Raw genomic sequence first — 26,540 nt, forward strand, 5'->3', positions numbered from 1 at the left:
CATTGTGGAGCATGGGCTCTAGGTGCATGGGCTTCAGTAGTTGTAGCACGTGGGCTCAGTAGTTGTGGCTTGCAGGCTCTAGAGCGCAGGCTCAGTAGTTGTGGCGCACAGGCTTTGTTGTTCCGTGGCGTGTGGGATCTTCCCGGACCAGGGCTCGAACCTGTGTCCTTTGCATTGGCAGGCAGATTCTTAACCACTGTGCCACCAGGGAAGCCCTGTACTTTGTTTCTTGAGCCAACTTTTGAAATAATGTCAGGTTGTGGGTAGAACTCTGGAACTGGTTGTTAAAGCTGTCAGGGTGGATGCGTTATATGAAATTCTGGTCTCTTTGAGGGTACTAAAAGATCAATATGAGTAATCCCCTGCTGCCTCTTCCTCCACCTTTCTTCTCCTAGGTGGGTCACAGTTGAAGAAATTTGCAAGGTGTCAGTGGATCACCTGGGTCTTCACTGCTACTTAGCAATCACTTTAGTTGTCTACTCTTGACTTAGACAGTGCATCTGTCCTGATAGCCTTAACAAGATGAGCAGATGACTGGTCACCTTAAGTCAGAGTCTTATAAGATTGGACTTAAAAGATTTTTAAAAAGACCCTTCTATTTCTCCTATAAATTAGATTTCCTATTGTTAATGCTCTTAAAGGCCTGGACATCCTTGCTTGTGCCCTCTGGGGAGCCTTATGGTATACATGCCTACAGAGCTAGGTTTTGTGGGGTTTTTGGTGGCAGGGGGCAGGGGTTAGCCAGTCCCACTATGTACTGGAGGGAAATTGAGGTGTTGGTGGAGAGTTAGCTGGTCTGTTTCTTTCTAGGCAGGAGAGGAAGAGAACTGATACCTGCTACTAGGGAAGAGTATTGGCAAGAAATGGACTTGTTTTTAAATATTCTGACATTCTAATCTAACAGTTAGAGAGGGCCCACCTCGTACGGAACACTTTTCTAAACTGTGTAGAGGCACATACTAAGCAATAAACAGCCACCAACACATATATAAAACAATAGTTTTTAAGGGAAGTTGGCAAAATATAACCCACAGGCCAAATTGGCCCATCACCTGTTTTTGTATGGCCCACGAGCTAAGAATGATTTTAAATGAAAAAGATCAAAAGGACAGTAATTTTACATGTGAAGATTACATGAAATTCAGATCCCAGTGTTCACAAATAAATTTTTATTGGAACACAGCCATGCTCATTCATGTATGTATTGCCTGTGGCTGCGTCTGCACTTTAACATCAGAACTGGGTAGTTACTACACAGACCCAACGGTCCTTTGCAGAGAAAGTTCGTCAACCCCTGTTTTACAAAGCCCTCTGACAAACGTTATTTTTCTGGGATCATCCTAACAAACGGTCTGCAACATAGGCAGATAGCCTCCTCCTTATTCTACAGATGAGGAAAAGGTTTGAATGGTGACCTGCCTTGAGTCACATGACAGGGCTAGAGCTCAGCTCTGGGCCTTTTTTCATCCATAATGCTGAAAATTTTTCCTGTTCTTCTCTACTATATATACCCAAGAGATGATTTTGTTGTAACCAAAAGAAAATATACAGAAAAAGTGAGAACCATACTAACTGGAATATTAGTGAAGACTTTTAATGAATAAAGCTTCATTTTCCAGGTGCTGGCTGGATTTTCCTTTAATATGACAGTGATTCCCAAAACAGAAATTTGAGAGCATTCTTTATCTGTGTGTTAAATTAATTTTTTTGAACAAAGAGATTTCCATTGTTTCCTTGGAAACTGGTTCCTGGTCATAGCCTAACTTCCCCAGGCATTTAAAAAATAAAACGGTGGCACGTTTTAACAGATTTCCTTGCTAGACTGCCCTTGGGTCTTTGAACATGAATTGGGCTTCATTGGCTGCTAGTCTTCATTCCTGTCTGACAGATCTGTCCCTTGGAAAATTAATATCATTGCCACTGAGTGGCTGAACTTCATGTTTGTCTGTTTTTACCAATTAAATTTATAATAATCTCTAAGTGAAGCTAGTTTTCCCTTTTTGGACTATGCCTACTTGAAGACCAGATAGTGTGCAAAACAGGCTGACTTATTCTAGTAGAACATTCAGAAAATATTACCTATTAAAAATATTTTATGCCTTCCTGCTGGGCTGGTTTTAAGTGAAATATGGTGAGGAGATTTATTTACAGTTCTCTCTGTATGTGTCTTTCTCTTCCTTTTTCTCTAATGAAGCTTGGAGCATCAGGCCATTTATCAGAGATAATTACAACAGATGGAGCTTTTCTGATATATAATAGTATCAAAGTGGGAGATTCTTTCCCATAATGAAGAATGCCAAAATTTTAAATGTCTCTTCTGATTTTAATTTAAAGGTACTTTTTTTTCCAGTGCATTTATTTATCTTGAAGCTGATTCTGTAAGGCATGGTGCTTTTATTAGGGCTTGTGTTCTAAAAGGATTGGTACTTTGCAGTACAGTTTGATAACGTACAGTTATATGCTGTATTGAATTGAATGGTTGTAATTCACCAGGAATCAATGTATGGGATCATTGAATGAATCCTGGTCAAAATGCAAAAGGACTGACCAGTTAAGCAGTGTTTTCTTATGGAAATTACTTCTATTTCACATTGTTAGCTGGATCAGAACTTGTTCAAGCACTTAGAGTGTCATCTGACCTTTTTTGTAGTCCAAAAATAGAGTCAAAATTAAAGCAAAACCATGACTTTTAAATTAATTATTTGCTGCCCTCTTTTTTGTCTTAAGTTACTTTATTTTTTAAGTATACAAGTAAAGCAAAGACATACAGGTTTATGTATGTTAGAAGGTGAAAATATTCTTTTAATGCCTCCACTCCGTTCCCCACCCCCCAAATTCCCACTCTTTTCAGAGATAACCACTGTTTATTTATTTTGGATTATATATATTCTTTTTCTATGCAGTTATATACATGTCTACATAAATATAAGGTTTTCTTTATACAAATGAGAACATACTATATGTATTGTTTTGTAACTTGCTTTTTTACTTAACAATATATTTTAGAGATCTTTCTAGGTCAGCCTAATTCTTTTTAAACTGCTCTGTAGTATTCTGTATTATTATTATTTTCTCTTTTCTTTTGAGACTGTTTCTTATATTTCACTGCTATAAACCATATGATGTAAACATTTTTAAATATAAGTAATGGTGCATGTATCATTTTTCCATGATAAATACATGGAAGAGGAACTAACAAGTCAAAGAATATGTATTAAAATTTTTATATACACTGCCAAATTAATTTCTAAAATGACATTACTACTTTATTCCTATATGCCACTTTATTTGAGTGAGCATTTTTCCCATACTTTTACCAACGTTAGGTGTTCTTTTCTGGGGGGCAACAGGCAAAAGAAAAGCTTATCTTTTTTTTTTTTTGTGGTACCCGGGCCTCTGACTGTTGTGGCCTCTCCTGTTGCAGAGCGCAGGCTCAGCGGCCATGGCTCATGGGCCCAGCCGCTCCGCGGCATGTGGGATCTTCCCAGACCGGGGCACAAACCTGTGTCCCCTACATCGGCAGACAGACTCTCAACCACTGCACCACCAGGGGAGCCCAAGAAAAGCTTATCTTAACTTGCATTTCCCTGACATCTCCTGATAGTGAGATTGAGCACTGTTTCATATGTTTATTAGCTATTTGTGTCTCCATTGGTTTGCCTATTTGTATTCTTTGCTTATTTTTTTGTTAGCCTTTTTTTCTTACTGATTTGTAGGAGCTCCTTATATATTCTGGATATTTGTTATGTATTCTTATATATTTGTTACATATCATGTAAATATTTTCTTCCGGTATGTCACTTAAGACTTTTTAATTTTGATTTGGGTGTCTTGTATTCCATTAGAAAATTCACAGATTTTAAAATTCAAGTCTGTTAGTTTGTCTTCTAGGTTTGTGTGTTTCTTAGAAGGCTTTCTCCATCACAGGGTTATAAAAATATTTTTCTTCATATTTTACAGTTTATATTTAGCTCTTGATTCCATCTGGAATTTATTTTGTATATGATATGAGGTATAGGGATTTACCTTTATTATTTTTCCAAATGGATAACCAATTATGTCAAAACCACTTATCAATTAGGCCTGGTTTGGAATTCCGTCACTATTTTATAAACGTAAATCTGTTTTTAGACTCTTTTATTTTGTTCCATTGGTCTAACTGTATATTCCTGAGACTGGAAAATAACTTTGTGGTGTGTATTGGTATCTGATAGAGCTAGTTCCCCCTTAGTTTATCTTTTTCTAAATTTTGTTGGCTATTTTTTTGCATTTTTTTCTTCTCAGTGCACTTTGTCAAATTCTATTAAAAATTACAGTGTAATTTTTAATTGGGTTTACACTGAAAATAAAGGTTTATTTGGGAATAATTGACATTTTAATACATTATTGGGCCTTCTCATATAGGAATATCATTTGTCTTCATTTGTTCAAATCTTCTTAAATATTCTTGAGTAAAGATTTATTATTTTCTTAGTGTAATCCTTACACATTTCTTGTTAGAAATTCTTCTTTATAGCTTTATATATGTATTTCCTGTTCCTAACTCTGATACTACTTCTTATTACTAATGTATGTGAAATATATTAGTATATCACACATAAATGTAGTATTTGCTACAGGTTTTTTTGTAGATATTATTTATCAGGTTAAGAAACTTCTATTTTTAGCTTGTTAATTTTTTTAAATCAGAGAGGAATGTTTATAAAATGCTTTTCAGCATCTGTTGAGATGATCATATACATTTCTCCTTTAATATGTAATCTCTTAATTTAATAGACTTCCAGTGTTAAACCATCTTTGCATTCCTTGAATAAACTCTGTTAGTTCTTTCAGTATACTGACGGATTCAAAATGCTAATTTTATTTTAAGTTTTTTACCTTTTTAATAAGTGAGTTAATTTTGTGTACGTGTGTGCTTATATATGGTGGGCATGCTATTCCTGTCTAGTTTAGATACTAGTTACATTAATCTCATAGAAAGCTTTTCATCTTTTCCTGTGCCCTAACACTGCTTTTTGTCTTATGTTCTGACATTGTGTAATGTATCTGTTCTTTGAAACCTTGAAGAATTTATTCATAAAACTGATCGGCCTGATGTCTGATATTGGACTATTTATATTTTCGACCTCATTTAAAGTTAGTTTTGGCAATTAGTATTATTATAAAAATGTTTATTTCATCTACATTTCTAAATTTATTGGAATTTACTGGAACATATTCTTATTTAAAAATTTTTTTCTATTAAAGGTGCTCTTAATTTTAGAATATGAATTGTACCAAGTACACAAACTAAATTTTATTCTTAGTCTAATATTGTTTATATTTCCTAATTTGTCTTTGTTTATGATCCTCTAGTGTTAGCTCAATGGAGAAATATTAAAGGTCTGGGAAGTTGTTATTGCCACCATTGTGTTTTCATAGGATTACAGCCATAATCTTTAGACTGTTCTTGCTTTTCATCTTGTCCTAGTCAATAAACTAGTCAGATGAATCCCCATTGACATCATGTTAAACAAAAAAGGGAATTCTTTTATTGACTCATCACTGCCTATTTGATCATCCATTCTTAATCTTGTATCAGACATCCTTCCCCCACATAATCTGGAACCTCATTGTTTTTGACCTCCCTACCTTTCCCAGCACTGATACTCAGCTCTGAACTGAACCAGATCCTTGTTGTCCCCAAAAGACACCATGGCAACTCATATTACCATTTTTATTCATGCTCTTGGAAGCCTACCTCAGAACCATTTCATCCACACTTGCTTCCTCCAAGGAATTCCTAACTTCCTCCCTGTAACATCTAATCACATATTGTGTTGGTCACCTCTTTGACATGAGAATCTCATCTCTCTGTACCAATTTAGAGGTTATACCCCAAATTAGCAGAGACTTAATTTTATTCTGCTTTGCTCTGCCCCATAGCACCCAGCAAGGCAATATTCAGTAAATGATTTAAATATTTAGAAAAGTTTACTAGTTTTTCATACTTTTGAGAACCTTCATGTGCTCATGTGTTTTGATACACTAAAGAGAGGCTTCTCATTGCCTGAACCTGATTTTGAGCAGCTACTTAATATTTTTATTGTTTTCTGTGCCATTCAGTAACCTCAAGGTGAAGTAACTCAAAAAGGCAGTTGCCCTACCTGATTTTGAAATTTGGTTGTCTTGTTGTGGTGACAATTCATCTCTTTTAACAGAGCTTTTAGCATAATGAGAGACTGTTTTTTCTCTTGTTGTTTTAACTGCAAATAGCCACCTGCCTGTTGTCAAACAGCAGTTTCTGCTTATGGGTATTTCTTTTATCACCTGAATTTCCCTCTTCAAGATTCCCCTTTGCAAGAGAGACTAGCAAACTTTAAACACCCATTTTTCAAGGATCCCTTAAGAAGTCTGCAAATCTGAAAGGTTAGTTTCCCATAAAGGTTTCCTCAGGCACTTAATGAGATTATACAGTTATTGATATTCATACTAGGTTTTGAAGCAGCATCATCACTGCCCCCTCTTTGCAAATGCAGATTTTTTTTTATGTTCTTATTAAATGAAATGCTCTACACTGGGCTGTGAAAGTAAAGGTCACAGTGAACAACCACACATCACATAGCTTTAGCCCTTTGCAGTTGTCATACTGTTTTTATTTTGTCTAGATACAGGTAATAGGTGACGCTGTGCTGATTTTAAATTAAATCTAAGTTTTGTTATGACAGAAGTGTTTGGCTGAAAAAAAATCATATAATAGGGTCATCTATCTATTTGCGTGTTAGAAGTAGTTATTTTAAACTTACGTGAATATATTTTAATGGTGTTTGTGAACTTCTCTCTGAAAATTCAGAGCTGCCCATGCCAAAAAATGACTACATGTAACTTTATGTTTTGTGTTCATATGTTCTGTTGCTTCATAAACCATTTATTTCACTTTTTGATCTGTCAAAAGGAGGATTCTTTAGATTTAATAAACAATAGGATGCCATGTTGGCAAGGAATTTTTAAAATTCCCAAATATCAATATAAACGCTTCTTTACATAATTCAAATTGTGACATTTTCAACTATTATTTGCAAAGAAAGGTCCTGTTAGTAAAACCTGCTAGTGTTCACTTCTGTAAAGCAAGGAGGTTTGGCTAAGTTTCCTTTCAATCATTGACACTTTGAACACATTGCCAGCTGTGGTACAGCTACTTACAGGAGAGGCTCAGCACAGGGTCAGGGAAGAAGGGCACCTATGTTCAGAATTCTTTTTAAATGTCCACGGGGCAGTACCTATGGCCTAAATAGACGTATTTTTTAATTTTCTCTGAAGCCTCTTATAGAGAACATGCACAGGTCACTTTTCTGAGGAAGGCAGTGCATTCTTTCATTTGCAGACGCAGGACAAGATTTATGAGAACACTCTTGGTAGCTAAAATATGTCAAAAAAATAAAAGCTCTTGTAATACTGAGTGGTTTCTTCATTAATGTTATGAGATTCATGCTTGTGTTGATGGTAAAATGCAAATATAGAAACCTGAGTTGGGCCTTAGTTAAGCCTGTAAATAGTCAGAACTGAAGTCTAAATTGGAGAAGTGACAGCTCCCGATTTCATATTCATATTAAGTATGCTTTGTCACAGAAACAAGTGTCTAAAAATAAAACTGACTTCATTTGCCAGGTGATATTTTGACCTCTCAAAAAAGGTTTCTTGGGCTTCCCTGGTGGCGCAGTGGTTGAGAGTTCGCCTGGCAATGCAGGGGACACGGGTTCGTGCCCCGGTCTGGGAAGATCCCACATGTCGCGGAGCGGCTGGGCCCATGAGCCATGGCCGCTGAGCCTGCGCGTCCGGAAGCCTGTGCTCCGCAACGGGAGAGGCCACAACAGTGAAAGGCCCACATACCGCAAAAAAAAAAAAAAGGTTTCTTTCTAGTTTTGAACTGCAAGATAGTGGTGTCTTAGAAATTCAGTGTTAATTGCTGTTGGACTTTATCACATTTCGGAGTATTAGTGGTGAGTGTTTGTCGGTATCTTAATATACGGGATGCTCTTTTTTGGTTACAAGGGTTCTAGGTGAGAGATCACATCTGAAAAACAAACAGATTTAACTGCTCAGAATCCTTTGAGTTACATGAAACATGGTTTTACTCTTCCTACATAAGTAGCAGAAATAGAATGTTCTGGGTTGAAATTATAATTCTAGAGTTTATTCCACTATTCTTGCCTTCATTTATTTAAATATTAATGTTTTGTTGAGAATGGGCAAACCTTTTACTACTTTTTGTACTAGTGCATTGATGGGTCTCTGCAGGACTAGAACAGTCAGTTGGCGTGTGAGCAGAGTGTGGAGAAGATGGAAATTATATTAACCTGTTTTGTTCTGTACCAGTCTTTCTCAAAGTGTGGTCCAAGGACTTATAGAGCTCCTCAGGACCCATTCACAGGGTCCATGAGGTCCTTCCTTTTCCAACTATATATCCATGTGAGGGTGATTTTTCTTCATATGCTTCATATAAGCAATCCATTGTAACAGATTGAATGCAGATGTGAAAATCCAGGTTTCTTCTTTAAGCCAGGCTGCTCTTATATTTTTAAAATTTGTGGTTATTTTTCATAAAAATATGTTTTTATATTGACATTAATTATTTTGTGAATTTTAAATGAAAATTAAAATTTTTTTTTCAGTTTTTATTTCAGATAAGGTAAATATCACTAGATATAACCCACATAAAGAAAAGCTCTTTTGTGTTCTTAATAATTGTTAAGTGTAAAAAGTTCCTAAGATGCAAATGTTTGAGAACTGCTGTGCTAGATTAACATGTAAATATGGTGAAAATCAACTGTTTATTAATAGTTCCATTTCCCTTCTGAATAGATATGCATGTTCAATAATTGATTTTAGCCTGGATCATTTTCATTCCGTAGTGAAAAACATATTTTGAACACCTCATATGCTAGGGTACCAAGAAGCTTAAGACTTTGCCACTACCCCTAAAGATCATGCCATTAAGGCCATTGCTGGGTCAAGAGAGAGCATTTCTTCCAAAACGCATACCCTGGCCCCAACAGGGATGTCCGCGCTACCGCAGAAGAGTCTATCAGTACTGGGCAAATGGAAAGCATTCCTGATTTCATTTTGCTTGTAGTGTTTTTCCCTGAGGAAGGCGTTGTGGGAGAATTTTAAACTTTATTTCTGTTGTGCAGATAGACTAATAAGCATACTCACGCACAAACACACACACTAATATTTGCAGAGCTGAGCAGCTACAATTATTTAGGGGAGTCGGGGTGGAATGGTAATGAAATTTTGTTGAGAGGCCCTTTTTATGAACAAAACAGAGAGCTTACCAATAGCAATTTCTTACCTACTTTGGAAATCTCCTTCTCATGAATCCCTGATTTAGAGCTAAATGGTGTGAAAAATCATGCAGTGAGTTAGGATTAGAATTTCTGAGAGATTAAAACTTAAGATTCTGTAACAAGCTTCGTAAATGGTTTAATTTGGAAGTTGCATTTGGAGAAATGGGAGGGCTATTATCGGGGCTGAAGATTTTCTGTAAACTTAGATTCCTACTCATTATATCTTTATGCATCCTTATTTATAATCGATGGTGTACTTCAAACTCAATTATGTAGACAGATTAGGTGTGTCCTTTCTGATTAAAACAGTTCATGAATTGCAGGTTTAGGGTGAAGTTGGAGGATAGGGTTTTCTTTTCTGAAGAGATGGCTTATTTTCTTGTGCGTTCTGGTCTGTCCTTAATATTTATTACCATTTACTATTTGAAGTATCCGTGTGTATTTTGAAGGCTTTTAAAGAAAGAATGTTTTTACTGCTGAAGGAATATACATTCTTTGAATATTTTTAAAAGATAGTTTTGCATTCTTAATATGACCACATCAGGAGACAGTGTTGAGTTTATTTCACTATCTCCATTGCATAGATTTTTTTTTTTTTTTTTAAGGATGGCTCATCAAAAAACACTCCCATAAGATATTATGAATCTCTAGAGTGGAGGGAGAATTGTAGCTCATGAATCTGTTGTTTGAAATCACCTTTTGAATAGCAAGCCTGGAAAAGTGAGATGTTGCAAAGGTAAACAATGTACAGATTATGATAGAGTGGAATTGACAAGCTGGTTAAAAAAGGATGATGCACTTCTAATTAGCCCACAGTGCCTTAGTTAGAAATTAATTAGATACTGTTATGTAAATGTCATGCTAATTAAGCAAGAATATTGAAGTGTTATAAATCTACAAAAAGAATGGCTATTTTTGTGTATTAATGTTTTGCAGTTATCATGAAAGCTGATAGTAGAATATTTGATTACTGAGCTTCTGGCAATTTTTAGCTGACTGACTTCTTGACAGTCCATTTTTCCTAATTGATGTGGTTTAGCACATGGTATAACTGCAGCCAATGGGGACTAGTGGAATCAGGATCCAAAAATAACTACTCATCACAGCTCTTTTAACAAAACCTTTCTGGGTAGATTGTTGATCTCTGTTTTCAAGGTTAAGGAGAAATACTGTTTTTCTGTATTTACTCAGCCTTAGATTTTGAGTGCCTAAGATGATAACCAGCATAAATGCAGCCGCCCTCCATACCTGTGTTCTTGTCTTTCTCCTGAGTCATAGTCTTCAACCAGTCAGTTGGATTGACTACTGTGGTAGCTCAGTGTTTTTTGACATGCTCAGTAACTAACTCTATAGGAGGCTGAAAAATGTTCCTGCCACTTTGGCTTGAAATGTGAATGTTGATAGTTGACGGGATACCTTTATTCAGTCCTTCTGGTTTTGCAGGTTACAGTGACTTTTAGTATGCAGATTTGACCCCTGTCTTCAACTTTACAGGGCTGGCTGAAATCAGTACTGGTTCCCTAAGAAAATCCACTACCCTGTTGCAAAGGCTGTAAAGATTTCTAGTTGCTGGTAATACAGCTGAAGAATTTCATTCCATGGCTCTCACGTGGAACTGCAAATGTGATCCATAGTGCTGCATTATGTATTGACACCTTTAATACAAGAATAGAAACATCCCTAAAAGACAAGATAGAGTATTCAGACTTACAGAATACAAACCACAAGCTACCACACACATTATTTACTTGCAGATTCCAGACTCTGAATTGTTGAAATTTAGGAAAAAGTTCTGAATGTAATATCAAATGAAAAATGATAGTATTAAGTATCTTCAGATAATGAAGAAACTTGAAAAAATTTGACATGTTTAATTTTGCTTTAGCAAAAGAAAGCAACAAACACTCATGGTGTGATGGGCTAAAAGTTTAGATGAGTTAATCTTGATATTGTCTGGTTCAGAATTCCCAGAGAGTCTGTCATATTAAGCAAGGTACCTTAACTGTGGTTTTATTTTTAATATTTAACAACCCCAAACTTACTGTTCCAGACTCACTTGCTACTAATATAGGATAGAGGGTAATGGTGTGAATCATTCTGTGCTTAGAAATGCATTTATTTTACCAACCTTCCAATCCCGATCCCAACACACACACATACACACACAACATCACTACATTAACCTGTAGGACCCAGGCAAGAAAAGACTTCTTCATCCTACTCCTCAGGTATTAGCTCTGTCTACCCTTCTGTTTGGAAAGAAGAGGAAGAAAGGCCAAAAATAGGAGCAGAATTTACAATGATTTATGAGACCATACTCCTGCCCCCCTCTCAGACATTAGCCAACTCCATTCCTTGATGGAACAGATGCCCTGAGTTTGACCCTTACCATCAACTCTCAAAATTACTTTGTTTGCTATACCCACATGGGACTCATGTTATATTTTTATTGTTGTGGACTCAAACCTGAAAAGGTTCCCCTTGAGTGGCCCTTAATCTCCTGCATTCATTTTAACAGAGTTGATTTGCAATTAGTTGTGTAAGGGTAGATACCTTAATCTCCTATGGTTACTCCTTTTATTTGAGAGTATAGGAATTTTATATGACAGCACAGTTAGTATATAGAATATATGTACAGTGCTCACGTCCATCTGTTCTGGAGTTTCAAGAGTTTCATAGGTTATAGTCTACCAGATCAAATTTAATTCCAAGCTCTCTGTTTATAATGTTGTCCAATTATCAAAGCTGGGATATATTATCACTGCCAGTTACTCTTGCTGTCTGTTTGTTTTGGCTCAATTATGGTTCTGTTTGTACTTTACTATAATGTAGTGAATACTTTGGATTGGGTTGTTAGTTTAACAAGCTCTCTGGAGAACACTTTCATGATGATGCATGTTGAGATATGCTAGGTAGCCTTGAAGTTATTTGTGTATTTGCCGAAACCTACAGAAATTCATTCATTAGGAATTTTCAAAAAGATAAACTTTCAACCTACAAATGAGGTAAAGATTGCATTTGTAAACATGGGAGTGTTAATTCATGAGTCCCAGCCAAATTTCTTTAGGGGTTTTGATTTAACCAGTTTCTCTCTGCTCTTATAATTTTACTGAATGAATTATTTTACGTCCTTTAAAAAAATATTCTGCTAGTTAAGCTGTTATTGATGCTTGTGTTTTGTGTGGTTCACGATGTTGTGTGAGCTCAGTGATCTTCGCCATATATTGAGCTGGGAGTTAAGTGTTACCAGAATTGGAACTAACTGGGCTCTTAATACGTACATCGTGCTCAGCTGGTTTAAAAATGTACACTAATCTCTTCCTATGCGCACCCCAGCCTATTGCATCCAAATTTCCAAAGTCAGGATTTGGGAATCTTTTTAAAAATGTACCCTTGAACTTTCTGGATTCCAGAAATGTTCCAGTATTTTTATCTGGTGGTTGTTACACAATTATATGTATGTTAAAATCCTTCAAGGTATATACTTAAGATTTGTGCACTTCATTCTAGTATTTCATTCTCTTTATGTTAAACCTCAGTAAAAAAGGGTTTTTAAAAAATGTACATTACTCTACTGATTCAATCAAGTGGCTTGCGGTGGTCACTTACTGAACACTATTAAGTGCCCTTTGTCCATACAGTCATGACCCAAGAGCAAAGTGAGTCTTGACCCTTGGGTGCATAAAACCTCATGGGAGAGAAAGTGAAGATACATAACATAAGGCTTTATAGTTTATGAAGTCTTTTTGTACAGATGATCTCATTAACACTGTGGCTTATGGGCAATTTTAACTATCCCCATTTTTTTGTTAAAGAAACTAAGGATCACTTACCCAGGATTACTCACTAAATAAAGAATAGTTGCAGGACTTAACTACTTATGTTCCCAGAAATAAGAATGATTCATTTAACAACAAAAAAACAAAAGACAAAAAAATCACACGTGGAAGCAGAAGCTATAACATTTTATGGAGCTACAGAGCCAGTGCCCAGAGGGTTTCGAGGATGTGGGGTCTGTATTAGGTTTTCTTGCAGCTCATTGTCTCTCCACGTTACTTATGTTTATGTCGCCATTTGGGCCTCCTCTGGAATTTTAGTATGTTAAGCTTTCTCTGGTGGATGTGACGTTTGTAGAAAATTTTTCAATTGAAATGCCCTGTTCTTTTGGTCTTTCTAATTTTTAATTTATTCTTGCCTCATTTGCAAATTCTTGAGAAGTATTTCCACGTGATGCTAGCCAGTGATGAATAATCCTTCCTCCTGATTACATTTAGCATTTATTACTTGTTCCATATTCTTTGGCAGTTGATCATTTCGCATCCAGCTCTTTTTTGCTATCATGTATTGTTCTTTGTTTAAGTAAACAAATTTTATCTTTCTAACAAGATTATAAGCCCCAGAGCATGAGACTAACCTGTGGTGGCACATAGTAGGTATTTGCTATGTGCTCTTTGACATTAACAACACACTTACTTGGTTTTCCTCCTATTTCTCCTCTGTGTCTTTTTTTTTTCCGGTATGCGGGCCTCTCACTGTTGTGGCCTCTCCTGTTGCGGAGCGCAGGCTCAGCGGCCATGGCTCACGGGCCCAGCCGCTCCGCGGCATGTGGGATCTTCCCGGACCAGGGCACGAACCCGTGTCCCCTGCATCGGCAGGCGGACGCTCAACCACTGCGCCACCAGGGAAGCCCCTCTTGCATATTCTTGAATTACACCTATCTGTCAGATCCCTAGGCCCACAAAGATTGCATGAAGGCTCTCTTGGTATCATATTTTTATAATTAAACTAGATATTCTTCCTTAGTCAGCAGTGCTGTCTTTAAATATTACAGTGATCCTTATTTCTTCTGACAAGCTGTTTCTTCTTCAGGGAGTCGCCCCCCACTTTAAATAAGTCCAGTTTTGCAATAAATTCAAAGGTAGGGTGACCACTGAGATAAGCCTGAGAAGGAGTATTCCTGCTTATTTCTCTGTGGAAAAACTCATTTCCCCAAACTTATGGGTAATTTACTCTTACCCAGATCAGAATTCTAGTTAAATTTTTTTTCTTTAATGTCTTAACATTATGTGAGACTCGATTATTTTTTATGAAAAGCATGTTATAATGTAGAAAGAATATGGACCTGTAGACTAAATTACTGAACTAAGAATTAACCTACCACTACCATCACCACCTTCATCTTTCCTAATACCCCTCCTTATGCATATTTATAGGTTGATCCATTCCTTTTTAGATTTCTCTTTATCCAATATAGGAGCTCTTGGTATGTGGAGGATATGTCCTAACTGATGTACCTGCCTTTCTGTTTCCAGGTGGGCCATGCACAGATACAGCTCATGTCTCGTTAATCACACCAACCAAAAGATCCTGTGGTACAGGTACGTACATCATTCTTATCTGGATTCATTCTTACCTGAATTATTCACAGGCATTAGCTACTGGTTTTAATGCGGTGTCCTTGCCAGAATACGCTCTAATTTCTTCCATGATTTGTGAAGTGATGTATTATGTGCTTAGTATTGGGAGTGGGGTGTGAGTAGAGGTCGGAGTGATGCTCTTGGAGGTCAGATTCACTGAGTGAATGCTGGCAGCTAGAACCAAGAAGGTGGACATCAAAATTTACCTACTTCCCCATGTCTGAAGAATGTTATTAAGACCTAAACCATACAGAAAATGCAAATTATTGCCCAGTTTCTAGCATGTAGCTAATTTGTATAAGTCGTGGACTTACTAAAGAAACATTACTTAAATAATGATGGCTGGAGGGTAAAAGAAGTTATAGTACAGATAATCAGGTTAACTGATTAGTATAGTGTCCTAATAGTTTTAGAAAATTATTTACTTTCATTTGTGCTAAAGCCATGGGGTGTGCTGAAATCATTCTTCTCAGATACATGGAGTCCCCAAAAAACCTTAGTGCATCTGTGACATTTGTATTAAGCATGAAGCCATGAATCTTGTACCTCTCTAAAGAGCACTCATAATGCCCATTGCTCCCTTACTCTGTAGCTTAATTTATTTTCGACAATATTTGCCTTTTTAAGTAATGCTGCCTGCTATTTAGAGTATCTTAAGGATTATATTTGAAAGAGTCAAAATAATTATTTTGTTTTTCTAAAGGTCACAGAGTATTTTTCATAACTTAAAAAGTCCTTTTAACTCCCCAGCAGAAATAGCACAAGCTACTTCTGTGTACGGACTTACACTGAAACCTCAACCCCTTTAAATACTCATAGTTTTGATGTTAACCTCAAACAGGCCTGTCCTTGCACAGTTTCAGAGTAACATCCAGGCATTGAACTCTGAGGAACTTTAATTTTACTCTTTTGTTCCAAATGACCGGTTTTGAGGCAGGGCTGTGTGAGATAGTCCTGACATGCTCCCATCCCGCCTGTGCTCAGTACCCAAGCTCCACTGGGTAGTTCCTGATTGAGACAGAAGAGAACTGTGCCCTGGCGTGAGACAGACCGTCCTGCTTAGCCAGAGGGAAGTCCGAGAACTATCTTCTTACCCACTCCAGCCAGAAGCCTAAAAAAACACTCGAGCCCTTTGATTACAGGTCCAGCGCTTCACACACACACACAGGTTACTTTGGTCTTCCTTTTTTCCTTCCAGTTTTTGCCCTCAGGACAACAGGGTTTATGGTTATCATTACTGACATGTTCAGGTATCATCAAGGCATGAGCCTCGAGTGCATTTAGTCGTCCTGAGAGATTTAGGAAAGAGACTTGTGTGCTCAGCTTAGACACTGAAACTAGTAGGAACCCCTCCTGAATATCATGTACTTGTGTCCTTCATCTTCTAGGCAGATCTGTTTCATCCTTTCTGTTCCCATACTATCTTGTGTATCTAAAAATACTAATACCATTTATTGCATGCTTACTACATTACCAGGCACCATACTTTACATACATGCATATTTAATCTACAGAACAATTCTGCAAGGTAGTTATTCCTCTTTTACAGTTAACCAAGACAGGCACTCAGAAATTTAAATATATTTCCTGGGGTAATATTACTAGTAAGTAATAGAGTCAAGACTTGAACACAGATCCTTCAGATCCTAAAACCTGCTTTTCACTACATCATATTACTGCTTATCGTATCATATTTTATCATAATTATTTATGCTCCTAACCAGACAGTACAAAGCCTATCACTGAATGAAATGTAGAGAAAGAGAAACACAGATTTGGAATTATAGCAGGTAGTGACATAGGTTTTGAAACAGAATTCTAGAAGCAGGTCTTGTTTCAGATCCTAGCCTAACCCCTTACAAAATGTGATTTTAAGTAAATATCTCAAAATTTGTTCTTCATCTGTAAAATGAGGTGATAAATCTCATAGCTTGATGTAAGAAAAGAAATGATACATGTAAAGCTTGCATAATAGATCTTCAGTAATGGTAGCTGCTATTATATTGTCTTACCATTAAAGATTATGTGTATACAGTGGCCAGTCATTAGATAGTGTTGGTAACACATCAATCAGTATTTCAGGCAGAAAGGAGTTAGATTAGAAGTACCAGAATGCATTGCCATGCCTAGTTTCATTAATTGGCTTTATGTTGATCACATTCTTTGTTGCATGTCAGTATTATAGTAGGAACTGAAGGTAATGTTGTAAAGTCTCCTTACATGAAATGATAAGTGGGACATTGAGCTCTCAGTCACACATTTCCAGGCCTTCCTTTAGGTGAATACATCCCTCTTAACTAGAAAAAGATTGAGAGTTTCTGGCTTGGAAGGAAATTAATGCAATGTGCAGGTCATCTCCTAGAAAGCCTGAAGGAAAGTTGAGATTTCTCACTGTGGACATTAAAGGTCATCAGGTTCAGCTTGCTGTACTTCTTCTCAAGTAGCCGGTCAGTGGCCCCCTCAGGCTCCTCCAGTTAGCCTGAAATAATGGCCCTGACTCTAGAGGACAGAGCTTCCTGATTTTCAGAGGTAAATTAAATGGTTTGATTTGAGAACCATAAGCTGACTGTCTTTGTCTCCATCTTTCTCTCTGTCCTAAAATCAGCAGGTTGCCCATCGTGGGGATTCTGAACATTTTTCTTATGAATCAACACTTTTTAGTGTTACATTGCTGAAGTGTTTCTGTATTCTTGGTGTCTAGATTATTCAAGAATAGGACTCATGCCTCTAACACATGCTCTGGTGCTTCTACCTCAAGGGACACAGTGATAGTAGCTCTCCTAGAGGTCTTCCAGAGCACAGGGCTTCAGGCACAGCTGATAGTAAATAATTACTTTAACACACCATTGTAAAGCAATTATACTCCAATAAAGATGTTAAAAAATTTTTTACAGTGGTGTCATTTTTTAGGAGCCATAGAGTAAAGCCCTCTGAATTAGATCTTACTGACTTCCTCCCAGCCAATCTATCCATATAAGTTTGGACCTAAAGCAGCTTCCAGCTTAATAATCATGTGTGCTAGAAAAAGGATACTTAGGCTAGAATAAAGTTCTTTAAGTCACCGGTCTCTGAAGGGCATACAAGGTACAGTCTGAGAGAAAATCATAAAAGCTCTTTATCTCAGCCCTTTAAAATTTCTGTTTTGCAGATTAATTTCATAATTATGTATTAGCCCATATGTATAGTTTAAAATCAGCAAATACACATACAAATACATATTAAAGGTACATGGCCAAGTGTCTTAGATGGGAGTGTGCACTTAAAAAAAGTTAGTGATCTCTTCAGTACACAGGTCATTTTCTTTTTAGTACTTTGCAAATTAGATCTAAAGGTTAGCATTAGATCCATTATTAATAAGTCAAGGAACGAATGTAGCCTGAGTGGTTGATAAGTGTCTCTATTTGTATTTCAGGTGACTACTGTTTGATCAGAGGGTATTGTAATTTAGAGAGGTGGACAGCAGTGCAGAGTGGTGGGTCTGTAGCCATCAAAAGTGAGAGAGGGGAGGGGACCCTTTAAGAAATTGTTCTTTGGTAGCTGTGAGTCTTAAGAAGCAGATTGCAAAAGGCAGCAGTAGTGGCAAATGAAAGATCAGTTCGTGTTTGTGAGCTTGGTGGGAAAGGCTTTTCTTTAGATGCTGGCTTTTAGTCACATAGCATTAACAGTTAAACTTGGTGATCTTTAGATGGAAAAAAAGAATGGCACCTTGATCATTTTGGTATTTAAGAGAGAAAAATTAAGTGCAGGTGTGTGTGGCTTTGTAGCGCTCTGGGATATCTACAGTCAGCAAAGACTGCCAAGTCCCAGGTTGCTTTTGGTTAGAATGTGAGAGTTAAAGTATATCACACCTCCAGATTACTAGAGAAGGCTTACATTTCTTCAAAGAGCTCAGAATGTTTTGCACATGTTCCCTTGTTAATTCTCACAACATTCCTGCCAAGAACACGTATATTGTGAAGGAAAGAGCTCGCTTTCTTGGCAACAAGCTACCAGAAGATTCCCTTTTGTCCTTCATCTTTTCTAACTATCAAGTTATACCTTAAACAAAACTTGTAATCTGAGCTGCAGTCATCTCCTTTAGTCAACTTTTTTGGGAATGTATTTGGATACTTAGGTGAATACCTTCATGAGGTCATATTTTTTTTTTTTTTTTTTTTGCGGTACGTGGGCCTCTCACTGTTGTGGCCTCTCCCGTCGTGGAGCACAGGCTCTAGACGTGCAGCCTCAGCAGCCAGGGCTCACGGGCCCAGCCGCTCCACGGCATGTGGGATCTTCCCAGACCGGGGCACGAACCCGCGTCCCCTGCATCGGCAGGCGGACTCTCAACCGCTGCGCCACCAGGGAAGCCCCATGAGGTCATATTTTTATGTTTAAAGTGTCTTGTGGGGAAGAGGTTTGTTGCCTTTTCTTAGGATTTCTTATTTAAAGACATGTTATGTAATCTTTTTTTTTTTGGTAAGACTTAATTTGTAGAGTTACAGCAAAAGAAATGTTATTTTGTATTTTATTTGTTGGAGCTTGCCATTGATGAACCTTAAAATTTAAGCTGTAATAGGCAGATAGAACCATGCCTTCCTTGTCTTAAATTTCCTTGGAAAATTTAGTCTCCCTCCAGTAGAATCCTTAACAGTGACCGACCGAAGAACCCTTCTCCTTCCAGTTCTTAGCTCTAGGCCCTAGGTTGAATTTATCAAGGTTGACATTTTAGCACATGAAAAAAAGGAATTTGCTCCTTCCCTAGTTCACCACTCTTATATGCCTTTATTGTTTGTTTTTTCATTTTATAGTCCTTTCATTTCTGAAGTTAAAATAAGAAAAAAGTTACAGACAGGTTTACAGACTAGGTGGTCCTGTCAACAGACTTTTGCTCCACTATATCTTATATTCACTTTTACTCTTCTTCCAGCAAATATGTTGAGTAAATAATATTCTCTCTGATTGACTTGAAAAATGATGGTTTTAAAATGCTGTGTGTATGTTAAAAATGTGATTATAATTAGTAGAATAGCAAGTAAAATAACCATTTGTGGGGCCATAAGGGAGCTGTAGTATTGCCTAAGATGAAAGCACGTGGGACTAGAAACTGTCCCATTAAACATCAAGGCAGGTTTTCCCAGAAAGTATTGTCTTTCCACTCTATAAGAAGCATGCTAATTCATTTTAACTGTATATCCCTTGCCTGATCTCTCCTCCCCTCCCCTCTCCTCTTTCTTCTTTTCTTTGCTAAAGCACATGTATATCCTTTTGGGTCACCTATTTCAGTGTGATAAACCGTGACATGAACTAGATAGCCTGTTATTGTTCATTGTTTCCTTTTTTTCCCCCAAAACCTTTTCTTGACTCACTTCTCTCAGGCCGCCAACTCATGATATTATTGTTTGTTCTTACAAAGACAAGAGTAGAAACTCCTTTTCACCTGGGAGTTCAGAGAAGATTGATGTGCTAAACACTTTCCACATCAGTGTTCAGATGCCAGTTAAAGGGAAATGTCTCATTGTCGATATGTTGCCAAGAGGTTTATATAAGATCTTTTAAATTGATCCAGAAGCTAAAGGGTGGTAGTGTTAAATCAGAGGTGGCCCTATAAATCTTAGAAATACCTACAGTTGTGTGTTTTATCTCCTGGTGGATTCAGTATTCATGGAAACAGTGCATTTAATCCCAGATAGTTAAGTCAGTGACTATAGACTGTATTGGTCAATATCATACACTGTAGGTAACTCTTCTCAGAAGGACTCTGTGAAGCTTTAAAGGAAGGAAGGTGGCTTTGGGTGTGAGTTCAACTATGTAATTCAGTTCTTTTTTCATTCTTTTTTTTCTGGTCCTTCAGGTATAGCTTTTCCCTCAGGTCTGCAATATCAGCATTTGAGATAGAAAATTAGAAATTTGACCTACTTATGTAATATGCAAGTTCCCATCAGGAGAATATTAGGGAAGATACAAACCTTTCACTTTTTTATTAGCATTTTTAAAAACATCTTTATTGGAGTATAATTGCTTTACAATGGTGTGTTAGTTTCTGCTTTATAACAAAGTGAATCAGCTATACATATATCTCCATATCTCCTCCCTCTTGCATCTCCTCCCACCTTCCCTATCCCACCTCTCTAGGTGGTCATTTTTATTAGTATTTAATGTAACCATTGAAGAAAGGTCAACATACTAAAACTGTCACGGCAAGGGGAAAAGTATTAAAAAAAATGTTTTACCTTGTGCACTCATCATCTTGAATCCTGGGGTGGGGGACGAATACCAAATATTAGGCAAGACTGCAAAAATTTCTCTAAGCTAGAAGGTGTCATCTTGTTATGTTTAACATAGGAAAAAAGCCACAGGTTATCATGGTATGCCACAGTGATTGTTTACTGACAGTGGTTTTTGTCCATTGAGTGGATAACTGGGAAGGGAGATAATCTGCTAAATGCTTTTTCTTATGGGGTGTTTTTGGTAAAAAGTTTAATGTGCTTGATTTGTTGCATATATTAAAGAATAGAATGAGGTAGCAAGGCTCATTATAATAAGATGATTTGATACTCAATATGTAAATAATATCAGGTAAGTTTAAAAGCACCTCACACGATGTATAGATTTCAGAAAAGTTTAAGGAAAGCTTACTGTTTTTCATTTGTACCCCTAAATGAGAGTTAGGCCCCATTGCCACCAATTCCTGTGTTTGTGTTACAGGCCAGCTAGACTTGTATGTGTAAGTTTGCTGAACTTTAAGTCAGAGGCTTGTTTCAGAGGCCTTGGTTGAGTTTTAACTTGTGAAAAGCAGTGGCTCCCCCTCTGAGAAAAGGTTGATACAAGTGAATATCAAGCCAGGTTGCCAGTCTTGTCAAGGGGAATTTTTGCACTTGAAGGATAAAAATGCACTCCAGTATAAAGAGGAAAAGGAAGTGTGATGAGCTTTGTTGCTATTGTGTGTGTGTGTGTGTGTGTGTGTGTGTGTGTGTCCGTGTCCGTCCGTCTGTCCGTCCTAGGCTTTGGTGTTGAGCTGCTTGTGGTCCACGTGCTTTGTGCAAATTCAGGTTGCTTGGATCCTTGAATGCAGTTACAACTGTTTTTTTGCCTTTATGGTCATTTATTTTATCACAGCTTGCACTCTTACCAAGGAGAAAAGCCCTGAACTTCCATTAATTAGTTGTTCTATTGCTCCACTGGGGCAAAATGCCTGAGTCAACACTATTTAAAAAGGATATCAAGGGAATTTAATATCCCTCTCCTCCTTTGAAACTTTTGGACTTTTTGGGGGGTGCCTTTCAGGTTCTGCTCCATAGCACTTGTGTGCCTGCTGGAGGGCAGCGTGTTAGAAATGTGGCTTTCCTGAAGCAGTCTTAACCAGGAGTGGGATAGAACAACCACAGAGCTGCATTATAAATCATCCGAGCCTCACAATGATACTGCCCATTAAGGAGACTTTTTTTCTGCCCTCCTCAGTTCCTGGCTGTACTAATAGAACAGCACATCAGGCAAGGCTGTAAATAAAAGTTATTACCTAATAGGTGTGTGCTGAAGTGGAACGGACGGAGCTGAGGCATGGAGCCCTTATTACTGCTCATCAGCAATTATAAACAGGATAAAGTGTCTGGGACTTGCGCTGATGCAGTGAGGGCTAATAGAGGCTGGGAATGACACTAGGCTGTGATAGGATGATATATGCTGATGGGTTTTTACTGCCTCATCGTGCTGCTTGCTTCCAAGACAAGTTGTGCTATCCATTTTCCTGCTTGCTCATCTATCTGCAGAGGCATCCCATTGCCTCTCCTGCCAGCAGGTGGGCTGGCATTTATTCCTCATACCTGTGTCTGCTTCTAAGGCACCCCTGTTGAGAAGAGTTTCAGAAATATTTCATAATCATGGCCAATTAAAGCCGTGATCTTATTGTATTGCCTGCTGTTGTGGTTATAGATCACACCTTGAGAAGTGGTTGCTTACATGGAATATAGGACAACTGGAGACACTGTAGTTAGTCAGCCAGTCTAGTACTTTATTAAAAGACGACTGTGACAAAGTCCTGTAGTAGATTCGGTAGGAACATGCAAAAGAAGTGATAAACATGCATCTTGCTCCTGGGAGCTTATACCATAAAGAGACAGAATAAGTACAGAAACATAAATACAACTAATTCCAGCTTTAGAGAGCAAGAAATGTAACTAATGTTTATTTTTAAAAGTGAGGATGGGGGGGGCTTCCCTGGTGGCGCAGTGGTTGAGAGTCCGCCTGCCAATGCAGGAAGGACAGGGAGGATAAATTATGCTAATTATTAAGAGAAAATATACAAATGTGTTTTTTTTTTTTCTTTTAAAGAATTATCTTCTTGGTGAAATGCTTAGAATTTAGTGCCTTAGTACAAGGGTTAGGGTTAGAGTTAGAGTTAGGGTTAGTGTTAGACTAACCTAAAGTGATAGAGGGCTACTGGAATGTGGAGGGAAAGTCCAGCAGTGGGGATTATGTTTTCCAGTGAACAGAAAACTGCAGATAAACAACCTGGCAGTGCTTTTGAGTAGCAGATAAGCACCTAATACTTGGGAAAATTGAGGTACAGCTCTGTTGAACTTTGATCACTCATCTTCACTAAATCACAGTGATTAGACCTTTGTGATAGGAGAAATCTTTGCAGAGCCGCAGAGGAATGCTTTTAAAAGGGTTTACCAGTTTGATCCCCGGAGTTTATGAGCATTCTGGGGTTGCTGTTTGTCACTTGTGCCTTTAAGTGAATACACCTCTTTATGCAGTACCTTCAAAACTAATCTACCAGGAGACCTCCTGCTGTTAGAGAAATTGTCATTTTTCTATGGAGTTCTTTGATGCCTTAAATTATTTTTAAAAAGCGTGATAGATTATAATCTCAATGTTACAAACCAGATAAACCAAGAATTAATGTGACAGGAGTCCTTCATTGTGTAAAATGTCTGGCCACTGGGTTATATGGATAGGTTATTTTCCTTGTGCAAATTAATATTTGACTTACCAAAGAACCAGTTCATTCAGAGTGCTCTGTGGTAGTGGCCAGTGGAATGGAGGAATAAAAATAACTGAGAAAAATGTTTTAAAATAATAATAACAGGATTTGATGACTGATTAGAGTTGGCTGAAGAAAGCATGCAAAGTTTATAAACTTGGGGAACTGAGGGAAGAAAGATGTGACTGATGGCAGGGAGAGAATGGGAAGAAAAACTCGTTGAATGTATTTTCAGTTTTTTTTTTTTTTTTTTTTTTGGGGGGCAAGTGGCACGAACCCGCGTCCCCTGCATCGGCAGGCGGACTCCCAACCACTGCGCCACCAGGGAAGCCCTGTATTTTCAGTTTTTGATGAGCTAGATTGTACATTGTTGTAGATTGTCCTGTAGAAAGTTAAAAATATAGACCTAGTTTGGGAATCATCGATATTGAAGCAGTGATGAAAGGTGTGCAGAAGAACAAGGGGCTAAGGGTTGTACTTAGGGGGCTGGGAAAGAGAAGAGGAGCCTGTCAGTTAAGGAAGCTAAAGAAGGGAGAAAACTTCATACAGCATCATGAAAGATTTATGAGAAGAGGGGCCAAGAAATATGAGGACTAAGGAAAGCTGTTGTCTATGGGTAGCAGAAGATCATTGGAAAACCTGAAAGAAGTTAGTGTCATAGTCATATGGTGGGAAACCAAAGCCTGATGGGAGGTCATTAAAGAGGCATTTGATAACAAGGAAATAAAGGCAGCAGACAAGTCATTCAGTTAAGGAGTTAGTTGGGCCATTAAAAACCAATAAATAGTGGTGGTTGGAGGGAGAATCAGGATCAGGCATTTCTTGATGCAGAGGTGGTTAAGATAGGGAAATATTTTACCCTTGTTAAGATACAAAGGGAAAGTACAAAAAGAAGGGAAAGAAGTGGAAAATATTAGAGGAGGAATAGAAAAGGTACACAAGCAAGATTCTTTAGAGGCAGAAACCCAGAAGCATTAGTTTCCTCCTAGAGTATAAGTGAAGAGATACAGATATAGATAAATAGGTTTTCTCTTTTAATATATAGACAGTTAGCTGAGACAAGATGCACTACGGAGTTCATCCTTGAAGGTCATCATTTTCTGAATAAATAGATCATACAGCTATCAGCAGCAGAGAACTGAGAGAACTACTGTGGACTGAGGGAGGAAAATAGGATTTCTAAATAGTAGCTAATCCAAACTGTCATTAAATAGTTTAAATTTATATTGGGCCAAAGTGAGACTTTCTCTGGCTACTATATTTAACCCAGAAGAAAAGCATGAAGAGAGAATAAGTGGTACTCATTTCTTTTTTTAATTATATGTTTTCATTTTTACAAAAGTAACACATGGTAGCACATCATAACCCAGAATAGTTTATAAGAGAAAGATAGTGTAGAGATGGTCCCACCCCACAAAACTGAACAGCATCTCTCTCTTGACAGTTTCTGTTTTAGTAGTTTCACTCTTTACGTTACCTTTTTACTAACTGTGGAAGAAAGAAAAAATGCTTATATTCGTGCTTTTTGAGATGTCAACTGGTTTGAAACACGAAGATTTAGCTCACACAGTTCCTCATCCCAGCATTTGAAATGTATGTTATTTGTTTTCATCCTTTTCTTTCTTAATCCATCAATTTTCAGCACCATCTCTTAACGAGGATATTAGTACCTGTGATAAGAGGTACTACTTTATCATACCTCCTGTCAGCTACACTTATACTGTTTATATTGTCAGAGTTGTTAACTATTTATTTTTGGCCTATAGCCACAAGCAAATCTTCCTTGTTATGTCCATAGGTTGTTTTTTTAAATTGAAAGCCAATAAATGACATTTATATTATTATGACTGTAAATGTTCCCTGCCAGGAGGCCAAGTTATATGATAGGAGTAGATTGCTTTTTCTGTGGGTCTAATGTCACAGTTCCTGGGCCTGTAAGGAGAATGTTGTTATGTCAAAGCCAAATCAGGTTTTGTTGTTGTCATATTCCATCAGTTGCTCAAAAATCATGCCACATTTTAGTTTGCTTTATATTTGGATCGTAATTTTTTTAATACAGTTTTTTTTTTTCTTGAAACTTATACTTGCCTTTCTTTTTTTCTAACCTGTATTTATATCTTTCACTCAAGACCTCCCTCCTGGAGCCCACCATCTTTCTGCCTCAATCTAGACTAGATGTTTTATAAGCCTATTTTGTCACCTCAGAATTTCCCTTTACTTACTGTTCTCTCTTTTATTCCCTCATTTTTTGAAATACAATGCCGAAGTGAGTTCCTAAGAGAAAGAGTGTTGGGATTCTTGCATATCTGAAAATGTCTCTTCTGTCCCCAGCTTGATGGAAAGTTTGATTAAGTATAGATTCTTGGATGAAAATCATTGCTCCGTTGTCTTCTAACATTTCATGTTATTGCTGAGAAGTCAGATGACACTGATGCTAAGTAGTATAGCTAGGGTTTTTCCACCTCGAGAACTGTTAGGATCATGTTTTTATTCTTGGTGTTCTAAAATTTGTAGTAAGTATCTGCTGGTCATGTTTTTTTTTCCCCATTCAAGATGCTGGATACTTGCTAGGCCCTAAGATCTGAAGACTGACGTACTCCTTCATGGAGCTGCAGACTGTCTTTGATATTCCCCAACCCAATGGTTCTCTTCTCTTCTGGGACTCATAATATAGATGTTGGACCTGCTACATTGGTGATCTTAACCTCCTTTCTTATAGTCTCCATCTCCTCTCTGTGTTCTGGGTGATTCTGTTGACTTTATCTCAGCTTTTCTTTTGATTGCATTTCAACAATCAAGCTTTCAATGCGCTTGCTCTGGTTCTCTGAAGGTTTT

At 37.5% G+C, this 26,540-nt stretch overlaps 1 protein-coding gene across 1 annotated transcript in view; it reads left to right on the plus strand.

Annotated features, from left to right (window-relative positions):
• Positions 1-26,540, plus strand: part of ZFAND3 (zinc finger AN1-type containing 3) — a 204,096-nt gene that overhangs the window by 134,720 nt on the left and 42,836 nt on the right. The window contains exon 3 of the mRNA XM_024765879.1: positions 14,639-14,704. Within this exon, the coding sequence (XP_024621647.1) occupies positions 14,639-14,704 (66 nt within the window). The remainder of the gene's footprint in view (positions 1-14,638; positions 14,705-26,540) is intronic.

The sequence above is a fragment of the Neophocaena asiaeorientalis genome, unplaced genomic scaffold (genome assembly GCF_003031525.2).
Source record: "Neophocaena asiaeorientalis asiaeorientalis breed wild unplaced genomic scaffold, Neophocaena_asiaeorientalis_V1.1 scaffold46, whole genome shotgun sequence".
NCBI classification, from domain to species: domain Eukaryota; kingdom Metazoa; phylum Chordata; class Mammalia; order Artiodactyla; family Phocoenidae; genus Neophocaena; species Neophocaena asiaeorientalis.